Genomic DNA, 22,127 nt, shown 5'->3' on the forward strand with positions numbered 1-22,127 from the left:
AAGTGCTGCACTTCTCTGGGAAGATGCAGGTCACCCGAGGCTGCTCGGGGCGTCGTGTGCAAGTTCAATATTGTCACAGCGTTAGGAGGTGCTCTGGTGTTTGCAAGTCTGTGCCCTGTGGTACTCCAGAGGAGCAAGGAAATATGAATTCCTTCTAAAGACAAATGAGTATTTGCTGGTTAATTTAAAACCTGGCCACATCTTCCCAGAGATGCAGGCAAAAGGAGACAGCTCCGGTCGGGATCCAGCCCTCCCACAGCAGGGACACACCAGCTCATGTGTTTTCCTGTGTCTCTCCCTATTCCACTGAGAAGTGACCCTCCTCTGATCAAACATGCACAGCAGATAGACAGACATCACCCACTTGATAATATCTGCAAATCCCTGTGGGTATGCAAAAAGCTGCTTTAATGTGACATCTCTGGATTTCCTCAATAATTATCGATGGCCTACCCCTGAGCACGCTGTAAAAGCCATAAATATCCTTCACGGAAGCACAGAAGGAGACAAAGGCCCTTAATAGCCATCATAAAAGAACAATAAAATATATATAGGACAAAGCAGTGGGACAATGGCACAGGAGAAGGATGACCTGCATTCTCAATCTGTTTAAACATCAGCACAGGCTGTGTCTGGGGAAGGGGAAAGGAGGACAGGTGAGGGTGAAAGGTGTTCCACTCAATATCAAGACAGATTCCAGATCCTCGGATAAAGTAATAATTACAGCAATTCTATACTTTGCTGGGATGATTACTCCAACGGAATTCAGAGGAAAAATTCATAATGATTTCATGAAAAGTCAACTAAAAGACCAACTTATCTTTTATTTGGGGACACCACAGCTATTTGGACTTGTAAAAATAATTTACAAGTCCTATTTCTCACACTACCTAATCTTTTGGCCATTGCAACTATTATTCCAGGAAAAATAAATATTATCAGTCAAAGTCAGTGCTTTGCTCAGGACTGGGGGTAACTGGACAGATAGATGGGACAGGAGCAGACAGACAAATACAATATAATCAAGCTGTACACGAGCAGCAAAACAGAAATGAAAGAAAGGCAATTCCTAGAACTGCATGACCTCAACCTACACATTTCAAAGGTATTTTGACAGCAATTTGATATCCTGATATATTTTACTCCACTGGCAACAACAGAAAAGCAAACAGATTCATGCTTGAGCTCTAGAGATATCTATCATGCCGCTTCACCTAATTTTTCAAGGAAAAAAAGAGAGGTTTCAGCTCAGAACACCAGCACACATGTAGCTCCCAGGAGCAGATGGGAATCTCTGTGGTCTGCCTCTGCCTCAGCTCCCGAGTCAGCTGGCAAGGCAAGTTCTCTTTGGAAGAAAAGAGCTCAGAGTTTTGAAACAAACACGCTCCACCCCTCGCCACATCCACACAAGCAGATTTGATGGGGGGGATTTTGTCATCTGGAGTGGCCCTGTCTTATCTGAGGGATGAGGCTGAACTGGGTGCTGAGGCTCCCTGCCTGGCCACAGGCTCCACAGCAGAGCACATGGAGGAGCTGACTTGCTGTGTTTGTCCCTGAAAACACCCTCTAAACAAACAGAAAAGTAGAGAGAAAACTCAGCACTGCTTTTAGCTAGTGCCACAAAGGGCATAAAAGCATTTTGGTTATAAATCATTTCAATCCATGCCCCAAATGACATTAAACACTTTGCTTCTCTACAGTTTTATTACAGAATAAGCACTCCTGTGACCTTTTGAGTGGGAAATCTGTGTTTTTGCCTGGAGTATAAAGGTGCCCTTCAGTGTCTGTAAGTATATTGGTTGCCTTTAAAATGTTGTTGATGCTGTCAGCTCACTGTCATAGATTGTCACTGCAGAGAGACCCTGCAGCCCAAAATAAGGGCAAATACGAGTCAAGGTATCTCCTGAGAAATAACAGAGGAGCTTTCAGCTCCCCTTGAGCTTGCAGAGGTGCATCAAGGACCCCACTCCAGCCTCATGCAATGAGACAGGGTCACAGGATCAAATGGCCTCTGAGATATGCTCTGTTGGGAGGAATGCCAGAACCTGGCAGAGCTGTGCCTGCAGGGTTGGAACCACATCAGCTTTTGCTTTGAGGAATGGTTTTACTGCACTGATATGGAGCCTGTGTTGTTGCACTCCCAGTACAAACCAGCACAGAACACTTGTAGTCCTTGAACAAGCAGAATCCCACTATTCACATTGTAAAGATGGAACTGGGATGTGAGTGACTCCAAATCAAACCTAAAGGTTTGATTTGTTTCAACAGACACCTGGAGGCACGAGCAGTGCCTCATTAATTGTCCAATTGTCACAGGGTTATCCGACAGCCTTGATGGTATCAATATTCATCTGACATTCTATATCTCCTCAGGAGAGTATAAACAATCTCTGGATTTGAGTTTTTCAAAGACCTCATAGATCAGGCATCCAAATCTCAGAGAAATAGGGTGTCAGGTTTGCTGTAGAGCCTTTAGAAGCTGTTTTCTTGATGCTTATCTCATTTCTTCCATCCCCCAAACCTTCTGCCTTGTCTTTGCATGAAACTGTGAATTTGGGGAAAACTGGGATAGAAGGAAAGGAGAACTAGAAGGGGTTCCTGAGGCTATCAAGTCTGATCCCTCATCAAGCTCAGTCCTAGACCTTTACCAGCATAAAACCCCACAAGATATGGACTGAGCAATCAGGAGTAATACTGCAATTCTTTATTCCTGCCCAGTCACAAACCCCCAGAGCAAAGCCCAGTACCTGCGTAGCTCATGAAGTTACTGAAGGGCGTGTTCAGGAAACTGTGGAACCCACAGGTGTCATTGCCAGGCCCAGGGTCCCCACACAGCTTGTGCTTGGGAGCAGGGTTGGTGTCCCTGCACAGGTCCCCAGTCTCAAAGGAGGGCTCTGTTTCCATGCACGGGTCGCTGCAGGACAGGATCTCGGAGATGCCCCGGAAGACGTGGTAGAGCCCCAGGCTGTGCCCAATTTCGTGGATCATGGTGTGTGTGTGGCCAGGGATTCCGTAGAAGGAGGGATTCAGCACAATGCCACCTGCAAGGGGAAAGAGAACAGATTCTGTGTTTGCCTTGTGTTCCTCAGGACAGCAGGAGAAAGGGAAAAGAGCATCTTCCTAAGGGCAGATCCTCTGCAGTTCCTCTGTAGCACAGAGTTTTTTTTGCAGAACCAGACACATTTCCTGCCCAGCGAAGTTTCATCTCTCTCTTAGAGCCCTTAATCTTGGGCTCTAGGGAGAAGGAACTGTGGAACAAAGCTCAGCATCCCAAACCAAAATCACTGCAACAATCAGTTTTTCAACCGAATAAACTCAATTTAGGTTTTTTGTTAACTTAGAGGAAAATCCTGCATGAAATTACTTCTTACTGTGCAATTTTAGATAATTCCACGTGCTTAAAGAATATAACTCTGTCAAGATAGGTGTAAGCAACATATTTGCCACTAAGAGTCAAACAAAACACACCTGGAGCAATCTATGCATAATATTCCACAGGGTAAAGGATGTGAAAAAAGCCTATTAACTTCTGAAACACCCTGAGAATTGCAGAAGACTCCACCAATACTTGTAAATTAAGAGCTGGGCAGAACAAAGTGAGCACATCCAAGCTGGAGCAGTTTTTTCAGGGTGTCTGGAGGCAGCTTTGGAGTGACTGTCAGAAACACACTGTTCATGTACTCAGACCAGCCTGGCTTGATCTGAACTGTACAGTCCACTAATGAATATGCATTAAGTCTAAAGTGTCAAAAAATATGAAATCCTGACATGTGATAACCCTAAAAGAACTATGTGGTTATTAAATGTTTGCAAAGAAAACTAACAGTGTTTTCATTTGTATGAACTAAGGGATGTGCAAATAAGCAAATTGCAACTTAATGAGGATTTGCAGCACATTGAAATAATAACATGAATTATGTTTTTAGCTCAGTCAGATTACTTTTATATCTAAGATATGCTTGATATTTTCATTATTTAGCTTATTGATCTCAACTTTTCCAAATCTTTTATTTAAAACTCTTTTTGTGTCCTGCCTATCATGAGAAGAGGAGACTGTTTCGTAAAAGTTATAGTGGGAATATAAATCTTGGACATGGTACTCAAATAATTTAGTGACAATGAGGAGAGAAAAGGTTTTGGCAGGAGGAGCTTTATCAGTGACTCTAGCAGAGGGAAGATGAGATCACCAGGTTCTGATGCACCATATACCCTTCATCCTCATCTGCCTGGGGACTTGGTTGTAAAAACCATGAAATTAGAGGAAAATGAGACCATGAAGTTCTTAAGAAGTCCTCTAAATTCCACTGTCAAACAAAACAGAACCAATTAGGTCTATACCATCCTCCACACACTCTGGCCTGCTGCCTCTTCACAACCCCTGATGACATGACTGCCCCAGCAATCAATGTCAGCACTCAGCATCCCTACAGCTGCAAGGATTTAACTCACATCTAATCTGAATTGATTTTTTGGCAATTTAAGTTCATGACTTCGAGTCCTTCCTCGCACGGATATGAAGAACAGAAGATTCTCCTCCCCTTTCATCAGCTTTTATGAGATTGTCATCATCCCCTCTTCAGGCTCTTTCCCTTCAGTCTGAATCACTGTAATCCCTTCAGCCTTCCCTTGGAGCTCAACCCTTTTCCTAGACCTCCCTGACTGTGGTTCTGCTTTGATATTCCCCATTACCTCACGTTTTCCTCTAAGAACAATGTGCAAAACACAACATGCAGCACTTCAGTTGAAACTGTGTCAGTGCTGAAGGGAGAGGAAGGAGCACTTTGGATGTCCTGAAGGGACACATGAACAAAATAGAGAAAAAAGATCTTCCTCTGAGCAGGGGCACGTGTGACAATGTGCACAGGGTGGAGAGGAGTTCCATGGGCATTTACAAATACATAAAAACTATCTAAAAAAAAGAGAACAGAAATTTAAAATACACACACAAAAGAGTGAATAAAATCTGCTGTGCTGCAGCATCTTGTGCACTCTGCCACACGCAGCATCTGCACCTCTTTTTCACAGCACTGAACTGCTCCTCACACCAGTTCTCCACATTCCCAATTAATTATACACAGCCCTACCAGCACACAGCTCCACAATAAACCCAGGATTCCTCTCTCTCCCTCTCTATACAATACAAGCTCTGATTCCTCTGGTGCTCTGTCTCTACCCAGGTGGAGCCATTTATTCCCAGAGAGTACTTTTTGGGGTTCTCTATCCCTAAAAGAATTCCAGAGTTTGTTTCCCAGTGGCAGGAATATTGGTGAAATTCCTCAGCAGGATATGCCTTCAGTAAAGGCTGGTTAAATTGTTCTGGCATTGGAGAACCCTGAGGCAGCTGGAGAGGGAGATTTTATTTTTGCCTTTGTTGAAAATTTATATTTTTTATAGCTGTCAAGAATCTAAATCAATTGCAGTTTTACAGAAAAGATAAACTCCCTCACCCAGACAATCTCTATCCCAGCTTTTAGATCTGCACCACAGGACATATTTCATATTTTTTATTAAGTACATATTGGATTTATAGAAGAGAGTAAAAAAGATTAAAGATGAATTCTTACCAACCAAGCACAGGTCTGGGAGGGCTATTATGACAGGAAATTATGAGCATTATTTATTTATTTTTTACTTTTTATTTTTTCCTCCCTGGCAAGTCAAATTTAATCTGTTGTCCAATGTCTATTTTTTTCTTGCGAGATCTTTTTTTGGTCAATGAACTCTGTCAATGCTCTGTAGGAGCTGAATTTAAATTGTTTTGCTCAGGCATGATGCTGACAATTAGCTTAACGAAGTGACAGAAGAGCTCATCAGGGCTTTGGGCAAGCCCCAGCCCTCTTGCAGAAGGTTCTTCTTGGCACTCTGGAGCTCTCCCCTTGTTCTCTGCTCCCTCCCATGGCAACACCAAGGGAAGCTGTGAAAATCCTCGTTTGGGGAAGGTGCAGCTATATTGGAGCCATATCCCACTTGGGCAGTGCCACTAATGCTTCACAGAATCACTGAACCTTCTGGGGTGGGAAGGGACACACAAAGAACCATCGAGTCCAGCTCTTCAGCAAATGACCCACACAGGAATCAAACCCACAACCAGCAACCCACGCTGGTTATCATCCCAAAAATCCCATCACTGTGGGTGCTGGTCAAGGCTGGGGTTAAGATCTATCCTTGTTTTTGCCAGATGCTGTCCTGAGGAATGGTCACTGGTGAGCATTTCCAGCCCGCAGAGATGAGGCTGCAGGCAAGCCAGAGTGGAATGGTTTCAGTTCCAGCTGAGCTCAGCAGGAGTGTCAGTGTGTAAGTGCTGGTCCTTGGGAAGGGGAGTTTGCTAACACTTCTTCCAGAGCAGCTGCAGAGCTGGATGTTGTAATAAAACATTCACTAAACTGAAGGAGGGCAGCCAGTTCCAACTGCTTGGTCTGACCATGGAGCCCCTCTCTGCTGTGGAGACAGGTGACCATAAAGACATGGTAACATCTCATTTTTGGGGTATTTTTGACCTTAGAAAACCTCCCCTGACTGATGGCTATTCCATATAGATCAACAATTGTATGATTTAGGATAATAAACACTGCTTTTTCTCCTCATTTAGGTTTATAGTCACCATATCTTTTTTATTTAGCCCAACATGGGGTTGGGTAATACAAAAACTGGCTGGAACAGTCTGTCACAAAGATTTAACTTTGCTGAAACTGGACTTCACTTCCAGCCTAGGAAGATCTGGATGAGCTGGAGAAATATCTGGAAAACCTATGAGAATTCCTGCTCAGAGGAGATGACCAGACCAGGTTGGCAGCTCAAGGGAGGTTTGTGAAGTTAGGAGAAGCTCACACTGACTCAGACAGTGCCTTCTGAAGCTTTGGAGCTCCTCTGACAGTTTGCAGGGAGCACAGGTCCAGTGGCACTGCAGGTGGCAGTGAGTCATTTGGGAGGCTGCAGAGCTTTGGATCCCCAGGTTCCAGCAGCAACCTGGTTATGAAACACGCCAGGAAATCTGCAGGGTAGTGAACTCCTTCCAGTTCCACTCAAATGAGCATTAGAAACACAATCCCTCAGCTGTTTGCTCTTTTGCACATTCGTAGAGAAAAAACAGCAGCAGATTTTAGCTACAGTCTGTGAGCTAATTGAATACTTGCTAATGAACTAAGGATCAGAATGTAACTAAGGTTAAAGATTCACCTCTGTCTCATCCCCACACCTATCCCCCAATCTTCTGCAAACTGCTCCCATGGAATGAATGCCCTGTAAAGTAGCTTCACTGAAAAGGTGAAATACTTTCAGCTTGACATCATCTACAAATACCATAATATGCTTTGGGTTTATAACCTAATATTTTCCTGGTCGTGAGCCAGTATCTGGGAATCGTGAAATACTTTTTTTCCCTTGACTATATATTAGAGGAATGATAAGAAATCAGAACAGAGCTTAGTGAATATTTGTCTTTCCTTCTTAGTGCCTCAAAAGAATGCTTTGCAAAGAAGAAACATCTTTATCACTCACCTAGATGCATCAAGGCTTCTTTGTCCCAGGGCCAAGTTGCCACTCCAGCCAGCTCTTCCTCAGAGGAATTGGCAAAAAAGATGTTGAGGTGTGTGGATCCATCCAGTTTGAGTATGTTCTTAAGTTCATTGACATCCAAGTATGCCCTGTAGAAAAAGAAAAGAGTTTTTTTTTTCCCAAAGGTGACACAAAAGCAACAAAACACTGAAGAAGTGCTGCAATCCAAGCAAAGGTCTTATAATACCCTGCAGATCAATCACCTGAAATGCTTAATAACCCACTCCCAAACTTTGATTACTTTGCATTCATGTAGTGAATCTCATCTAAAACCCCAGGCCATTGATTAACTAAGGCCACAAAATCCAAGGTAAATACATAAAGCTGTCCACATTCTCAAGATAAGTATAGGAATCTATTTATTATGAATGTAATTAACCAAGCATTATGGTCACTAAATCTTTTCACACCAGCAGTTAGCTTGCACATTTCCTCTAAGCTGTTTGTTGTTGTTACCTCTAATTTTCCTTCACAATAACGAGTTTCACATCCTCAGGCTGGCACCACAACTAACACCAGCTCACAGAGTCACTCCTTTAGCACCAGTGGCAGTCACTTGTGCTGAAACCCATGTGGCCTGACCCTGACATCCCACAGCTGGCTGGGAATTGCTGCTTCCAACAGGCAAAACTGTGTCAAGAGGTTTCCTTGCAAGAGGAGTGGTACCATACCATGGCATAAATTCCTTAGGTCTTCCCAAGGTGAGCAGGATTTCTCCTTAGCTTTTGGGATGCCTGGGAATCACAGAGCAATCTGTTTGCAGGCAAGCTAAGCCAAACTCTAAAGCTTGATGGCTGCTGGAGGTACTTTTTGCTCCTTTAAAGGAGTAGATTTTCTAATACTGGAATACAGGAGCTGCTTGCCAGTGCACATACCATGGTGCCACACTGCTTGCACTGCTGCAACTCACAGGAGAAAACAAAATGTAAGATTAAACCCACTGGTTCTCTGTTTCCAGCTCACACTGGCTTTTGGTATGAAGGGTTGTGATAAGACAAAAGCCAGACGGGGGATATGTTGTAGTGTCTTCACTAGGCAGGTGGAGACCCCAGAGAGAGAGATCACACTGAGCCAAGCAGGACTCAAAGGCTGTAAGGAAGGAACAGAACCACCATGGTCTTGAGCAGGCTGGTTCCTGCTTCCTGGAGTCCCCCTCTGTGAGTGTGCATGCATGTAAGGTTCACATAGCTCTCCCAAACCACACACCCCCACAAGCTCTGAGAAGGGTTCCCTGCATACTTTGCAAGGCTTTTGCTCCCAGAAGGGTGAAGAAAAAATGGGGGAGCTGGCTCAGCACCAAGATCTTTTTGTCCTTCCCCGGAGGACTCCCAAATGGAAAACACATTCATATTTCCACAATAGCTTCCCCTGCCACTTGCTGAAGTCATTGCCTCCAAAATAGATCATGGCTGGGTGTCCCCAGGCCCTGGCTGACTCATGGAGGAAGATGTGCTCTTTGGGGACACCAGTGGAAGGGGATGTTTCCGTTCCATACAGTGTTTATCTCCCAGTCAAATGGGGATGACATCCTGAAGGACAGGTCAGCACTGTGACCCTTTACACATTTCTCATCTCTCCAGTGCTCTCAACACATCCATGGAAAACACAGAGACTTTCCCCTTAGCTCCTCAAGCTTGTCCTGCCTGGATCTGCACCATTCTCTGAGGCTCTGCTCAATCTACTCCCAGGACCTTCTTTGTGCCTTAGAAAAGACATTTTCCAAGCATGGGCTCCAACTTAGACCACATCCATGAGCAATAGTCTGAAACAACATGTGAGAACTGATGTGCATTTCCAAATGTCCCCAGTGCAAAAGCCTCGGGGGAATGTGTGACAGGGGGTGTGACCACGGGGAGGGGACAGTGTGCCTGCACCTATGGCAGCATCACTGACAGTGAGCAGAAGTGTGAGAGAGAATGTGAGAGTGATGTGATGCTTCGTGCAAGAGAGAGGGGCAGAAACAGAAGCACCAGTCTGACCAGAGCAGTGTTTGTGTGTTTGTGTCACATCAGGAGGGAAGGTCCTGCTGCCTGGCCTGACTGTGGCTCTCGACTCAGGGTGCAGATGCTTTATGCACATGCAAATCCCTGTAGGAGTAACCATAATCCAACTCCCCTCCTGAGATTACCATTTTTATCCTTCCTCTTCTCTCATGGTTTCAAATAATCTAAACTAATATTTCTTTATTCTCAGCTGTCTCTGGTTATTGTTTACACAATCCAATTCCCATTTATCTCCTCAGTGCACAGCCACAGTCTCTCTTTCTCTTCCACACAGCCCATGTGCTCCAACATCCAGGGCTACATGGATTATTACAGCAAAAAACATCCAAAGCAGACAGCATTTAACTAATTGGCCAGTGATGGCAATGCTCCACTGAGACTGGACTCATGCCTCATGTAAATCCATCCCACTAAGTCCTTTGGACATGGGTTTCTGATATTTCTCTGACCACTTTTCTCTGCTAGCCAGGGGAAGGCTGTGAGTGAGCAGAATGTATTCAGTGGTGGAAGCACAGAATGCCAAGAGGATTTTACGCAAAGGATCTGGGGTGTAGGTGTAAGTAGATCATGCTTGGAAGGCAGCAAATGCAAACTCCTTCATGGAAGCAGCCAGCAACCCCCAGCACGTAAACATGCCCGAGCCCTGAGCTCAGGCAGAGCCCTGGGAAGAGTGTGAGTATGTGCCTGTGCAGGAGCAGAGGTGTGAGTGTGGCAGGGAGGGCTTGGACACTGCACACACGTGGGGCAGCCAGGAGAATGTGAGGAGCCAGCGTGTGCGTGTGTAAGAGATAAAAACACGAGCTGGAATTCCTTCCTCTCCTTCCTCCCCATGTTTCTAATAACCTCCCATCCCTATCCATCATCGCCACATTCCTACACTCAAGGAGGCATAAATTAACTACTTTTGCAGTTCATGTCCAACTCCGTAGCCGCAGGCAGCAGACCCAACATTTACCAGGTCAAAATAGCTTTCAGTTATTGCTTTGGACTAGGCTGACTCCCCCCTGCTTCGTTATCAGCCCAGACTATCTGACCCAGCCCAATCTGTGAGCACTGCTTACACTTCTCAAGGTTATGTGGGTCCCCTGACAGAGGACATTATGTCTGTCACATGGGCTCGTGCCAGAGAGAGCCAAAGAGCCCAGCCTTTCCAGCACTGCCAAACTCACATTTCAAAGACATGAGTGCAGTCTTGGAAAAGGATCAAAGCCTTTCCAACTGTCATTAGAATATTTCCTTTATGCATCTCTCTGTGAGTGCCAGCAACATATTTCATAAAATTCATTGGCTCGAGATGGTACCTCCAATATAAACCTGAATGGGGGAACTGTCAGGGCAAGTCTATGTGGAAAACAAAACAAAACCCAAAGCACAACAAAACACATGTAATTCCTGTAATGGAAAAAACATATGATGCTGTGAGCGTGCCTTGCTGGAGAAAGCCTAATGAGCCTATTAGTGCATCATAAAAGGTCTCCTTTGCTGGAATCTGTTTTAGACATAGAAATTCTATGGGCTGTTTAAGGCCATTTGGGACACCAAATCGTATTAGGCAATGCTCACATTCCCACCCAGATCTTTTCATCGACTTATTTGTTCAATGCACAGTTTTTGTTTTCTTTTTCCCTCTGCTGCAGTGCTAAGAGACCTCTGAGAGTGTTCTGTGCAGCAGCTCACCCCTATCCAGGGAGCCCCAGCCCTCAGTCAGGGATATGGATCCCATGCAGTGCTCCAGTTTCAGTCTAATGGAGTTCTCAGCTCACCCAGCAGTACCCATCACACAGCCCACCCCATCAGTCACCCAGCCATTATCCCCATGCCTGTCCCATCTGTCAAACCCATTTCCTGTCCATTTGGGCTGTGACTTGTCCCCAGGCAATGAGGTGAAGCCCTTGGCCACCAGCCCCACCTGCCTGTGGGAGCCACTGTGAGGAGTTCCCTTTGCTGGAGCTCAGCTCCACATCCAAACCCAGCCACAAATCCCCGTGCTGAGCCACAAACACATTTGGCAATGGCTCTTAAACTCAGCTGATATCAGGTTTAATCATAATATATATAGTTTTGGTGACTAGAGTTGAGCAGTTTTGTTGGGGGCTGGCAATCCATCCTTTTTTATCTTCCAGGTCAGAGAGTTGTTTCCCCAAGTTTCCCTGATGTGGCTGGGCTGCAGCCTCTTCCACTCCTGGCCGTTTTTACAAGGAACACAGAGTCCCAGACCTTATTGTTAGGAAATTTTCTGCTGTTTGCTCCCTGTAATTCTCTACTTGCCTTTGTTTTGTTTTGGTTTGTTGGGTTTTTTTGGTTTTTTTCCTCAAAGACAAATGTCACTTTACAGCAAGAAAGTAAACAGGGTACTTTAAGAGATTATTTGCAAGATCCCACCCAAACACAGAGTAGGAACTTTGCTATCTGCTCACTGTGGAGCATGGTCTGCAACTACTTGGTGAGTTTGTTAGGAACAGAGGCACTACATTTCATCCTTAAACCCAACCAACAACAACCAAAACCAACAGCAACTCCTGAATTGGGAAGTCAGCTTCAAATATCTCAATTTTCAATTGACATACAGTGTGCTATCCTTTACCTGCTGGGTTCAGCACATGGCAGGACAGGTAAATCTGCTGGAATCACAGGGACCCAGTGAATCACTCCTCCTTTCCACTCCTAGAAGTGTCAGCCCAGCCTAAACCACAGTGCATAGTTTAGACAAACAGAAAGTGTATTTTTTTTTTTCTTGGACAGCCCTGGAACACTCCCCACCAGCCTGTGACAGATCCATGGTGGTGTCCCTCCAGGTCTCATCCTGGCCCCAGGGCTGAGTGGAGCAGCAATGACCACAGCAGTCAGTGTGTGAACAGGCACCCACCACGTCTGTCCTGGCTGTCCAACCACACAGAGTGCCCAAGGCTTCAGGGTGCAGTGTACACCTAGAGATTCCCAATATCTGCAGTGAAAAGCAAGAAGAGTTTGGAGATAAAGGATGTTCTTCTTGAAGATAATGGCAAAAGCCACGACTGAAAGCTGACCTTGAAATGGGGCCATTTGGCAGATGTGCACAGCTGTAATTTATCTTTTCCTCCTGTGATTTCTCAGTCCTGGGTGGTTAGACAGCCAAATGTCCTTTTGGAGAGGCAGGGTTGATGCCAGTGTCAGAGCTGCCTTTTGCCCTCTGTCATAGAGTCACAGAAAAATGAGTCTGGAAAGGGTGTCCAGAAACCAGGGCTGCCAGCCCTTCACCCCAAAGCTGGGGCATCTTTGTGTGTCACCAAGCAAAGTTTTATTTAGCTCACTTAAAACCACACATGACAGGGACTGTGTCACTGTCCCAGTAACCCACAGCCCTTGTAGCAATTTCTTTATGGTCAGAAAGTTTTTATCCCCCAAAGGTCTGCCTAAATCTTTTTTGCTCTATTAGAGGAGTATTTGTGCCATTCAACCACTGACAGGGAGATTGGATTCCCTTCTACTTTACCAAACCTATTACTTATTTGAAATCCTATTATATCTCCTGTGCACCATTTCATTTTTAGGCTGAAACCATCTTATTTTCTCAGCCTTTTTCTCTGCTTTTAAAAACCTCTGCTTGTTTCTGATGCTCTTATCTGCACTCTCCACATCTTTCCCAAAGGCAGGTCATCAAAAGGCGACACAGCCCTCAAGCTGAGAGTTTATCAGTTCCATGTAACTGCTACGTTTGTCCTGTCTGTCACCTCCAACCTGACACAAAGACACACTAGATATTTCAGACCTCCAAATATTTTATTTTTTTTAAAGCCTAAAGTGTTACAGGTCTATAAAAAACCTGTATAAAATAAGAATCTACAAACTCTCTTTAGCAGTGGATGTGCAATAAAATTTGTGTCTGACCTGATGTTAAGATTTGCCTTTGCTGGCAAATTCAATTTTGCTCCTCATTTCAGACGGATTGCCATAAATCATGTGCAGCAGGAAGCGTGCCTCATCTACTCTGAGTTTAGTGTTAATTTAAGACACTGGTGTAAGTGTAGTAAAAGTCATGATAATTTATTGATAAAGGTATAAATCTTTCAGTGATTGGGACAGAGCCTGAAACAGAGCAGAACCAGAATACTACAAGTGAGAGGCTTCAGGTCCCGGTTTAGATCCAGATCACTGCCTGTGTTCACACTGAAATCCAAGTGTGTAACTCTAATTCCAGCCACATCCAACCCAGGCAATTGCTAGGTCATGTCCACAAGCATAAATTGCAAGCACTGTCAGCACATGCAGGCTTGGCAGCTCTGAGAGAATTTTGGTTTATCTGCTGTAGCAAAATGTCCTCTCCAGGCCCCGAATCTGATCTCTTGTTACAAGAGAGGAGAAATGTTTTGGCAAAATAATATAATGACTATAAAGATCCAAGAAAAGCCACTTAGGATAATTGTTCAAATGTAAATCCAGCTCCTTGGGTAGGTTTGTAGTCCCTGCTGAACTCTGTGTCACTCTCTGGACACTGTTAATGCATCCAGGTGAGCCTGCTAAACCTGGACCAGGGGTTTTACAACACTGACAGGTTTTACAGTTAAGACTGACCCCTAAGCAAAGAATAATGCAAAATAAAAAGCCAAGGTGGCTATAAAACTCTGGGTGTTCATTGATCCCAAGTTTCCTTTTTCCAAATTGAATTAATTTACCACTAGGATAGTGACTCAGGCTGTACTCACCCAATTAAACAAATATGTAAAAAAAAAAATATATATATAAAGAGAAGGAAAATAAGAGCTTTACTGTATAAAATAGGGGAATCATTTGGCTTTGGGTTTTCTTTATCCTGCAACAGAGACAGAGAGCACCTCCTTGCTTGAAAGCAGAGAATTTTTATAATTGTTAGGTTATCAATTTTATTCTATTTGCTTTGAAACCCAGACTTTCCAGCAGGACAGTCCTAGAAATACACAAATTTCTACTGTAACAATAAATCAAACAGGTCTGAAAGGAAAAAACAAAAAACAAAAACAAAAATAAAAAAAACCCATAAAAAACACCACCAATACATAAAGGAAATTATTCTAAATCAGTATTTTCATCTTAGAATCCTAAGGGTGCATCCCTGCTCAGCCCTCTCTGACCTCAGAAAAATACTTTCAATAAATGATACAGGTTTATTTCATGCAATTACTCCTGGAGATTGTTAATGCAGGATGTACTGAACAGGTTGAACCACAGCAACAGGTTGGAATAATTTTGATGCCTGGACTACTCCAGACTTTGTGCTGGGTCCTCTCCTGGTTTGTTCATGTGAGCCTGCACTAGGAGCCAGCCTCTGCTCTCCCTGGGCTGCACACAAATATCAGCACTGACTGTGATGTACTTGCTCCAGTGTAAATCTACAGTTAGAGCAAAATTTGATTTTCAAAGTGCAGTTTCAGGTTGAAATCCAAAAATCTCAAAGGAAACATCAGTTGAAACAACCAATTTTTGCCCAATTTCTGGCCAAGGCAACTTGCTTTTCAAAGAAGGGAGGCGGGTTTCCTCAGATCTCCACACGGATTCTCTCAAAGGTTTGTAAATCCTTGCCAAATCCTTCACAAACCTGGGCTCAGATTCAGAAATACAGTGAAAACAGATTTTTTTTTCTCTTTTTTTTCCCCCCGGCAGTTTTGCTGCTGGTTCTGGCCAGGATAAGAAAGAGCAGAGGCTCAGGGAAAAAGATAATGCAAAAACTTTCAAATGTCTAACATGTTCTGTCTGAGCTCTGGGCAAAAATTTGGGATGGCTATTCATGTACACAACATTATTTGTTCCTTCTCTCTATCCTTCCAGGCTTTACTACCCACCAAATTCTTACAACCCACCTTTAGATAACCTTTACATGGATTTAGAAAGAGTTGCAGTGCTGCAGACCATAAATATCTGGTCACTGAGCCTTCTGCTTCTGCAGGGTCTACGTCCAAGAATGGAGCAACTTTGAGTTCCCTCTGGCAGCAAGAACTGAAAAGCCCCATTTCCTTGCATGACCATAACAAATTATTGAGCTATACAGAACTCCATAATGTACTACAGAAAATAACCAACTGCACAGAACTAGGAAAAGATACACTGGCTGGCCAACTCACAGGGAGAAAAAAAACCAAAAAAACAAAAAAAAAACCAAAGGGAAAGCCTTGGCAGAGAGAATTGTGATCTTACTGTACAATTAACTTCTGAGACAGTGAGTAGGATTAAAGGATGGAACATTTCATTTAAAACAGCAAAGCATTATTAAGCATATATGCACATTTCATAGGCCTTTGAAATCAGCAACACTGGCAGGTTTATTTGTTTTGATTGTCTCTTTTTCTTTCTTTTACTACTTTGGTTTTTTTTTTCCTTCTCTTTTCAAGACTAGAGCCAAATGACCCATGAGAAATGTTCTGTAATTTGCCTCTTATCTATCCCTCATCTCCATCTGATATTCCCTCTGCCCTGGTTACCCTGATGTTTTTCCAGACTCTCCAGCCTGAACCATTGTAACAAGGAGAAAAGTCAAACCATAAAGAGAGAAGTGGTGTAAGGATATTTTCAGGAACCTGTTCTGTTAAAACAGATTTCCTTTGCCACTTCATGAAAACCTCTTTTGGCTGCAGCCAACCTCATTCACGTACACAGGAGAATTTAAACCCACAGAGGAAGGTGTATAAATTTCAGTCTATTTTAACTCTCAGTTGTGCTGCTTGGCACTTGCACACTGCTTCCCCTCTGGGCCTCAGAGAGCTTCCTAAACATGGAGAGAGAAATTCCATTCTGGTCAAAGCCCTGACACCAGCCCTGCACTGCTCCAAACCCCATCCACCCCCTGAAGTGATGCTGAAACAGGACAAAACCCCTTGTGCTGGGCCTCCCCTCTAGAAATTTTACTGTGAGTGAAGAAGTCATGAAATAGGCGAACAGAATATTTTTCCTTGTCTTCTGAATGGGAAAACTGACAGCAAGGATTAGCTCCTCTATCCCTTGAGCCTGCATTCTCTGATAATATGGATCATCTTTCTTTTAAATAAGTGGTGTCCTGTGTTGCAGATACTTGAAGTTTTCTGCTGGTGGCCACTAATCATATTTTACGAGCCTTCACTCATATTTTACAATCTTTGGCTTGTATTTTACAATCTCCAAAAAAGTCCTGAAGGTCTGGTGCTCCACAGATGGAACATCAGCGCTCCCTGCAATGAGCTGGTCCTTCCTGAATCCCTCAAATCCACCATTCCTGAAGACAAGGCAGCACATTCACATATTCATAAACAGATTCTGCTCTGGTTTCTGTGAGGGAGCAGCCACTGTTCTAATATTTGGCATCTACCCACTCTCAACCCAAAGCTTTCACAAAGATACAGGCACAACAATACTGCAAAACAGCTCAGGAAAGGGACATTTTGGTTTTAATCAACCTGATTTTTTTTTTTTATGAAAACACCAGAAATTGGGAATGCAGCCTGTCATAACTCCCTTGAACAGGAGCAAGAGTTAGGTAGATTAGGGATCTGGAGGAAAATTGCGACTTTCAGATGGAATTTTCTTTAACTATGAGACTAACTCAGAGCAACTTCTATATTAAAATTTTCTACAAATTTCTAATACTAACACTCAACTCCAGCCTGTCTTCCTCTTCTCCATCCTGGGTCAGGCTTGGGATCACATTTGCAGCCTGCCTAATCTCCCTTGCTGTTGAGACCCATTGAAACCACAGTGACCATGGACTTTGGTTTGGCACTTCTGGAACAATGGGAAACTCTTTGTGTGCCCTCTGTAGAGTCCAGGAAAACACAGAATTACCCCATGGACACAGACCTGTCCTGTGCCCTCTGCCCTTGCAGCAGCAACCTTTTGTGGGTGGGGGTGGGTCAGGGTGCTGGGTGGGCTCCGTGGATCACATGTGGGAATATTTGGGATTTTTAGGAAGCAGCACACAGGCCTGGGTTGGGAGCACTGTGGCCATGGGGTGATTGCAGTGCAGTTGTTGTTCCTGCAGAAGGGGACACATGGCACTGTCCCTGCCAGGGCTGCTGGCACTTTAAGGGGCTGCTCCTTCAGCATCTTCCCTAATTACCACACAGCAAAAAATGTGGGGTGAAAAAAAGAACAAGATCAAATTCTTCACTCCTTTCATCCCACTTTTTGACACTAATCCTCCCTGCACATAAACCCCGTGCCACAAAGGGAGATATACATTGAGATTGGAATGAAGAGCGACTTGGAATCAGGCCGACATCAACAAAAAAATAAAATAAAATCACATAAAATCACAAAGGACCTAGCATGTTTATTGCAGATCCTTCTGGAGTTGATGGGCCAAAATAACCACTCCAAATATGCAGCTTGCAAAACATCCCTTTTGCTTTGGAGATACCGCTTCTTTTCTGTTTTCATTTTTACAACTCATGGATTTCCAAATCTCCTTTCTTAACCTCCTGGCAGGGTTGTGTATGAAGTGGGTCCTGCTGCAGTGGGAAGATCATCAATGGTTAGGGTAATTCTCAATCTTCCTCTTTTCTGAGAAAGAAATGAGGCTGGTTGAATTTTCCTCTTATTTCAATTTATGCAGAAAAGTGTAGGAGACACCCAAGTGAGATCACAAAGAACATGGTCTGGGGATGGAGACTTAATTTCAAGGAAACCAAGTGTCCTGGCAACAGAAGCCTCACATTTTCAGGTTCAGGAGATTTTTTTCTCTCTGTCAAAACAAAAGAATGATATTTCTCTGTATTTGGTTTCTAGGGAGTATTTTTTCAGGGAATATTGATGGATCGTAACAATAAATCTTTATCTTCAGCTGTGAAGCCTTGAAAACACTTTTTAAGGAAAAGAAAAAATTAAATAGTCAGATGCAAAGGACTACTAAATATTATGAGATTTACAAAAGCTTGTTACTCTTGTTTTTTCCCAGCCATGACGAGATTACAAGGAAATAGAAAATGTCAGTCGTTGAAACAGAACTTTTACATGAGAACATTTAGCTTTGAAGTTCCCAGAATCCACAGTCAATTGCCAGGTGATCTGGCAGAAACAACAACACACCTGCAGTGAAAATAGTTCAGAGCTGCAAAAAGAAAATATTGTGGACAGTGTATTTCCTAAAGCCAACTTTTTTTTTTTTTTTTTTTTTTATTTTTACTCTTGCTCTCTAGGAAAACAGAAAGAAATGAATGAAAAGCGGAGAGAGATGTAGTAGATCATACCTTTGTCAAGGAGACTGCTGGGAAGCAAAACATGCCAACAGAGTCTGTAACAAACATTATGAACTCCTTGACATGGAATTCCGCTCCTCATTTCTCTCTGCTGAGCCCGAGACAAGACACAGGAGGAAAAATGTAAATGTGCTTTTTTCAAACACTCAAGAACTTTCAGAATTTCTGTTTTTTAACGCTGTGCAGGACCTGCAGCTCCTGCACAAATCCCTGTTGCATGTTTTTGCTTCCCAGAGTGGACAGTTCCTGAACTGGAGGATGCAGCCAGCAGAGAATGAGCAGTGGGCAGCAGCCTCAGCCAGTGCCCAGGTTGGGAGCTGGGTGGAAGGACGTTTGGATTTCCTCACATATGGATCTGCTAACAACACGTGTACCAGAAAACAGGCACTATCAGCCCAAAACATAAGGCTGATTGTAAGCATTCCCTGGGGGACACATTTCCCAAGACCCTGCTAAATTGGACTGGCAGCTTATGAAACACACAGCTCTGATCCAGCATGTAACTGTAAACTATAGGAAATCATACCCATATATTTGGCCTTCAGACACAAGTGCAGAAATTGCCTGTTTTGGCACCACAAGCTTGTGGATCCACATGAATCAAACCCAGACCTCTCACAGAGGGCTGTGAGAATGCAGAGATCTGTTCTCCACTGTCAAATTTTAGCACAACAGGGGGAAAACTCTTTTTTTCCTTCACGGCACATTTCTTAACCAACTTTTGCCCTGAGCATGACTGCTATGGACAGGCCATGCAGTTTAATTTCTCCATAAATTTGCACTCTCTGTCGCTGTATTTGCTCATCTCAGCCACACATCAGTTTTGCTCTGGCTTGTTCCTGTAATTTATTGGTGATGTGTCACTAACCACTTCTACAGCACTTAAGATCTCGATGGCTACAAAACCAACTCTGCAAAGGGTCCATCAAAAACTGCAGGTTGTCATTTTTGTCCCTGCATATAGACCCTGAATTGCACAAACCCATACTTATAAAACCTTTGTTAGTGTGAGATGTCTAAAATCTCCCTGTCATAGGCAGAGGGGGCTGTTATGAATTCTCTCACTTCCACAACTCTGTGCCAGCTCAAGCACTTTGCAAAACCTGACATCCTGCTTTATTCAGCTGTGGGGAAGAGAAAGCATCCTGGAAGAACTATTGCATTATCTTCTCATTATGGTTTTATAGATCAAAACCTAAAAATTCTTCAGGTATTGTTCCCAGGAGGATATAAAAAAAAAATTGCGTCTGACCAAGATGAGAATAGTTAAAGGTTTGAGCCTGAATTAACACATAACCACAGAGTCAATTAAGTTGAAAAAGATCTCTGAGATCTTTAAGTCCAACCTATGACCAAACACCACTTTGTCAACTACACCATGGCCTTAAATTCCACCTCCAGACTTTCCTTAGACACCTTCAGGCACAGTGACTCCACCACCTCCCTGGGCAGCTCATTGCAGTGTCTAATCACCCTTTATAAATAGACATTTTACAGCACAAACACGAGAATAAATTTATCCCCAAAAGTAAATCTGTCAGAAGAATTCTGAGTGTATGAGGAGGGAGCCAGGAACCTGCAGCCCTTTTCTGAATCAAATTGGATGCAGGGAGGGAAATCAAAGAGCACAGATTTCTCCAGGCAAACTGGGAGAAACGCTCTGATGTGTCTGACGGAAGCATTTCACTCTGTGTTTGGAGGTTTATCATGACCGATCAATTCTGGAGGAATTAGTGAGTGTGTTCTGGGTTTTGGCACTGACGCAGTCGTGGTAAAAATGCTGGAGGCAAGAGGGAAGTGATTTTTATAATGCTGTGAACTGTTGCCATCAATCCTTACCCAGAACATTTCTCCTGCTCACTCCAGTGCAGTTCTGTTCTGTAGGAGCTTTCCTCTGAGCTCTTCATCTCAGGAAGGCTCCCGGCCTCACTTGTGCTCTGGATGGGAAGATTGAAGCCAAAGACCAAGGTCTTTGGGAGTTCAATCTTTCTGTGGACTTCAAAGAGCTTGGGATATGCAGCTTAGTCCAGGCAGAAAGCAGAACACCAATTTGGAACAACATTATATACTTAAAAATAGGAAATGTTAAATGATTGATAAGGAACACAGCATGATAGGGGAGCCTGATGCAAACTGTCAATGAATTTAAATTCCTGTTTCCAGGCTCTAAAGTTGGTGCTCTAAATCCTAGTGGAAGGATCTACCTTTTCCCAGCAATTATAAAGACTTTAAGATTTAATTCTCTCAATCATGTCTATACCTGCAGTGAACAGATGGCAGGAACCGTTCCCTAAGGAACTGAGAAACAACTACAAATAGCCAATGCTCATCCTCAGCTCCCAGTGCAGTAACAGTGACACCTCACATTTCGGAGGAATCAGCACCAAGGCAAAATAAAACCCCTTAACCAGAAATGCCAAGCCCAAACATATTCAGGTGTTTTGAATAATAAAAGTTTATGCAATTATGACTATTCCTCAGGCATGCCTGTGTTTGCCTCCAGATCCATTTTCAGGGATTGAGGACAGGAACAGAGCATCATCAAGCTCATGGAAAACAGGAGATCACAGAAAAATGTTGTTTTGTAATTGTTCTCAGCCAGTTGTGCAAACCTAAGCAATTCAGATAATTTGGAAATATTTCCATTCTCTCTCACACTCACGTGAACCAAACTAAGCTCTGGCTTTTCTGATGTCTACCCACATTCTCTAAATGAGTGTAGCACTCTTTATTTACTTGAAATTTGTCACCAGTTAATGTCTCCCTGTCTCTTTTTCAATTAAAAAAATCAAATTAAGTAATTAAGGAAACACAAAGCAACTTAAAGCAAAGTTTTTCAAAGTGTAAAGGGGATTTTGATACCCACATTCTCCCAGTAGTGGATCTTTTCTTGGCCTGGAAATATTACTCCCCACTGTGCCTTTGAAAGGTGCACAAAAACTGTGCAGATGGTTACAGTGATGGGTCTATTAATTGATATCATCTGGATTTTACGATATTTAATCAATGTCTGAGTTCTGACTTCAAAAGCAGCTTTAATTATCTCACTCCTTTCTGCTCAATGCTCCCAAATCTGCCACCTTCAATACACGAATATAATTTGTGAGTCTGGCAGGGCCACCAGTCCCATTACGTTGTATCGTGGAAATTAGAAATGAATCAATAAAGAAAGAGGCAAACTCCTGATCAGCTCCTTCCATCCACACAATGTGGAATTCTTCACATTTTACCTCTAATCCCACATCTGATCAAAATGAAATGTCTCCAGGGTCAGGAATGCCTCTGCTTCCTTTTGGCATTTAATCACATCTCTGAAAAGCTGGTATTTCGTGTCTATGTGTCTTATCTTCATCCTCTGTACACTTTGTGCTGTTTAATGTTGAAGAAATAATTC

At 43.4% G+C, this 22,127-nt stretch overlaps 1 protein-coding gene across 1 annotated transcript in view; it reads right to left on the reverse strand.

Annotated features, from left to right (window-relative positions):
* Window positions 1–22,127, reverse strand: part of PAPPA (pappalysin 1) — a 175,918-nt gene that overhangs the window by 115,899 nt on the left and 37,892 nt on the right. Inside the window, exons 3-4 of the mRNA XM_056505346.1 lie at window positions 7,498–7,643; window positions 2,748–3,041 (exon numbers count right to left, since the gene is read on the reverse strand). Of these exons, the coding sequence (XP_056361321.1) occupies window positions 2,748–3,041; window positions 7,498–7,643 (440 nt within the window). The remainder of the gene's footprint in view (window positions 1–2,747; window positions 3,042–7,497; window positions 7,644–22,127) is intronic.

Source organism: Oenanthe melanoleuca, chromosome 17, assembly GCF_029582105.1.
Source record: "Oenanthe melanoleuca isolate GR-GAL-2019-014 chromosome 17, OMel1.0, whole genome shotgun sequence".
Taxonomy (NCBI): Eukaryota; Metazoa; Chordata; class Aves; order Passeriformes; family Muscicapidae; genus Oenanthe; species Oenanthe melanoleuca.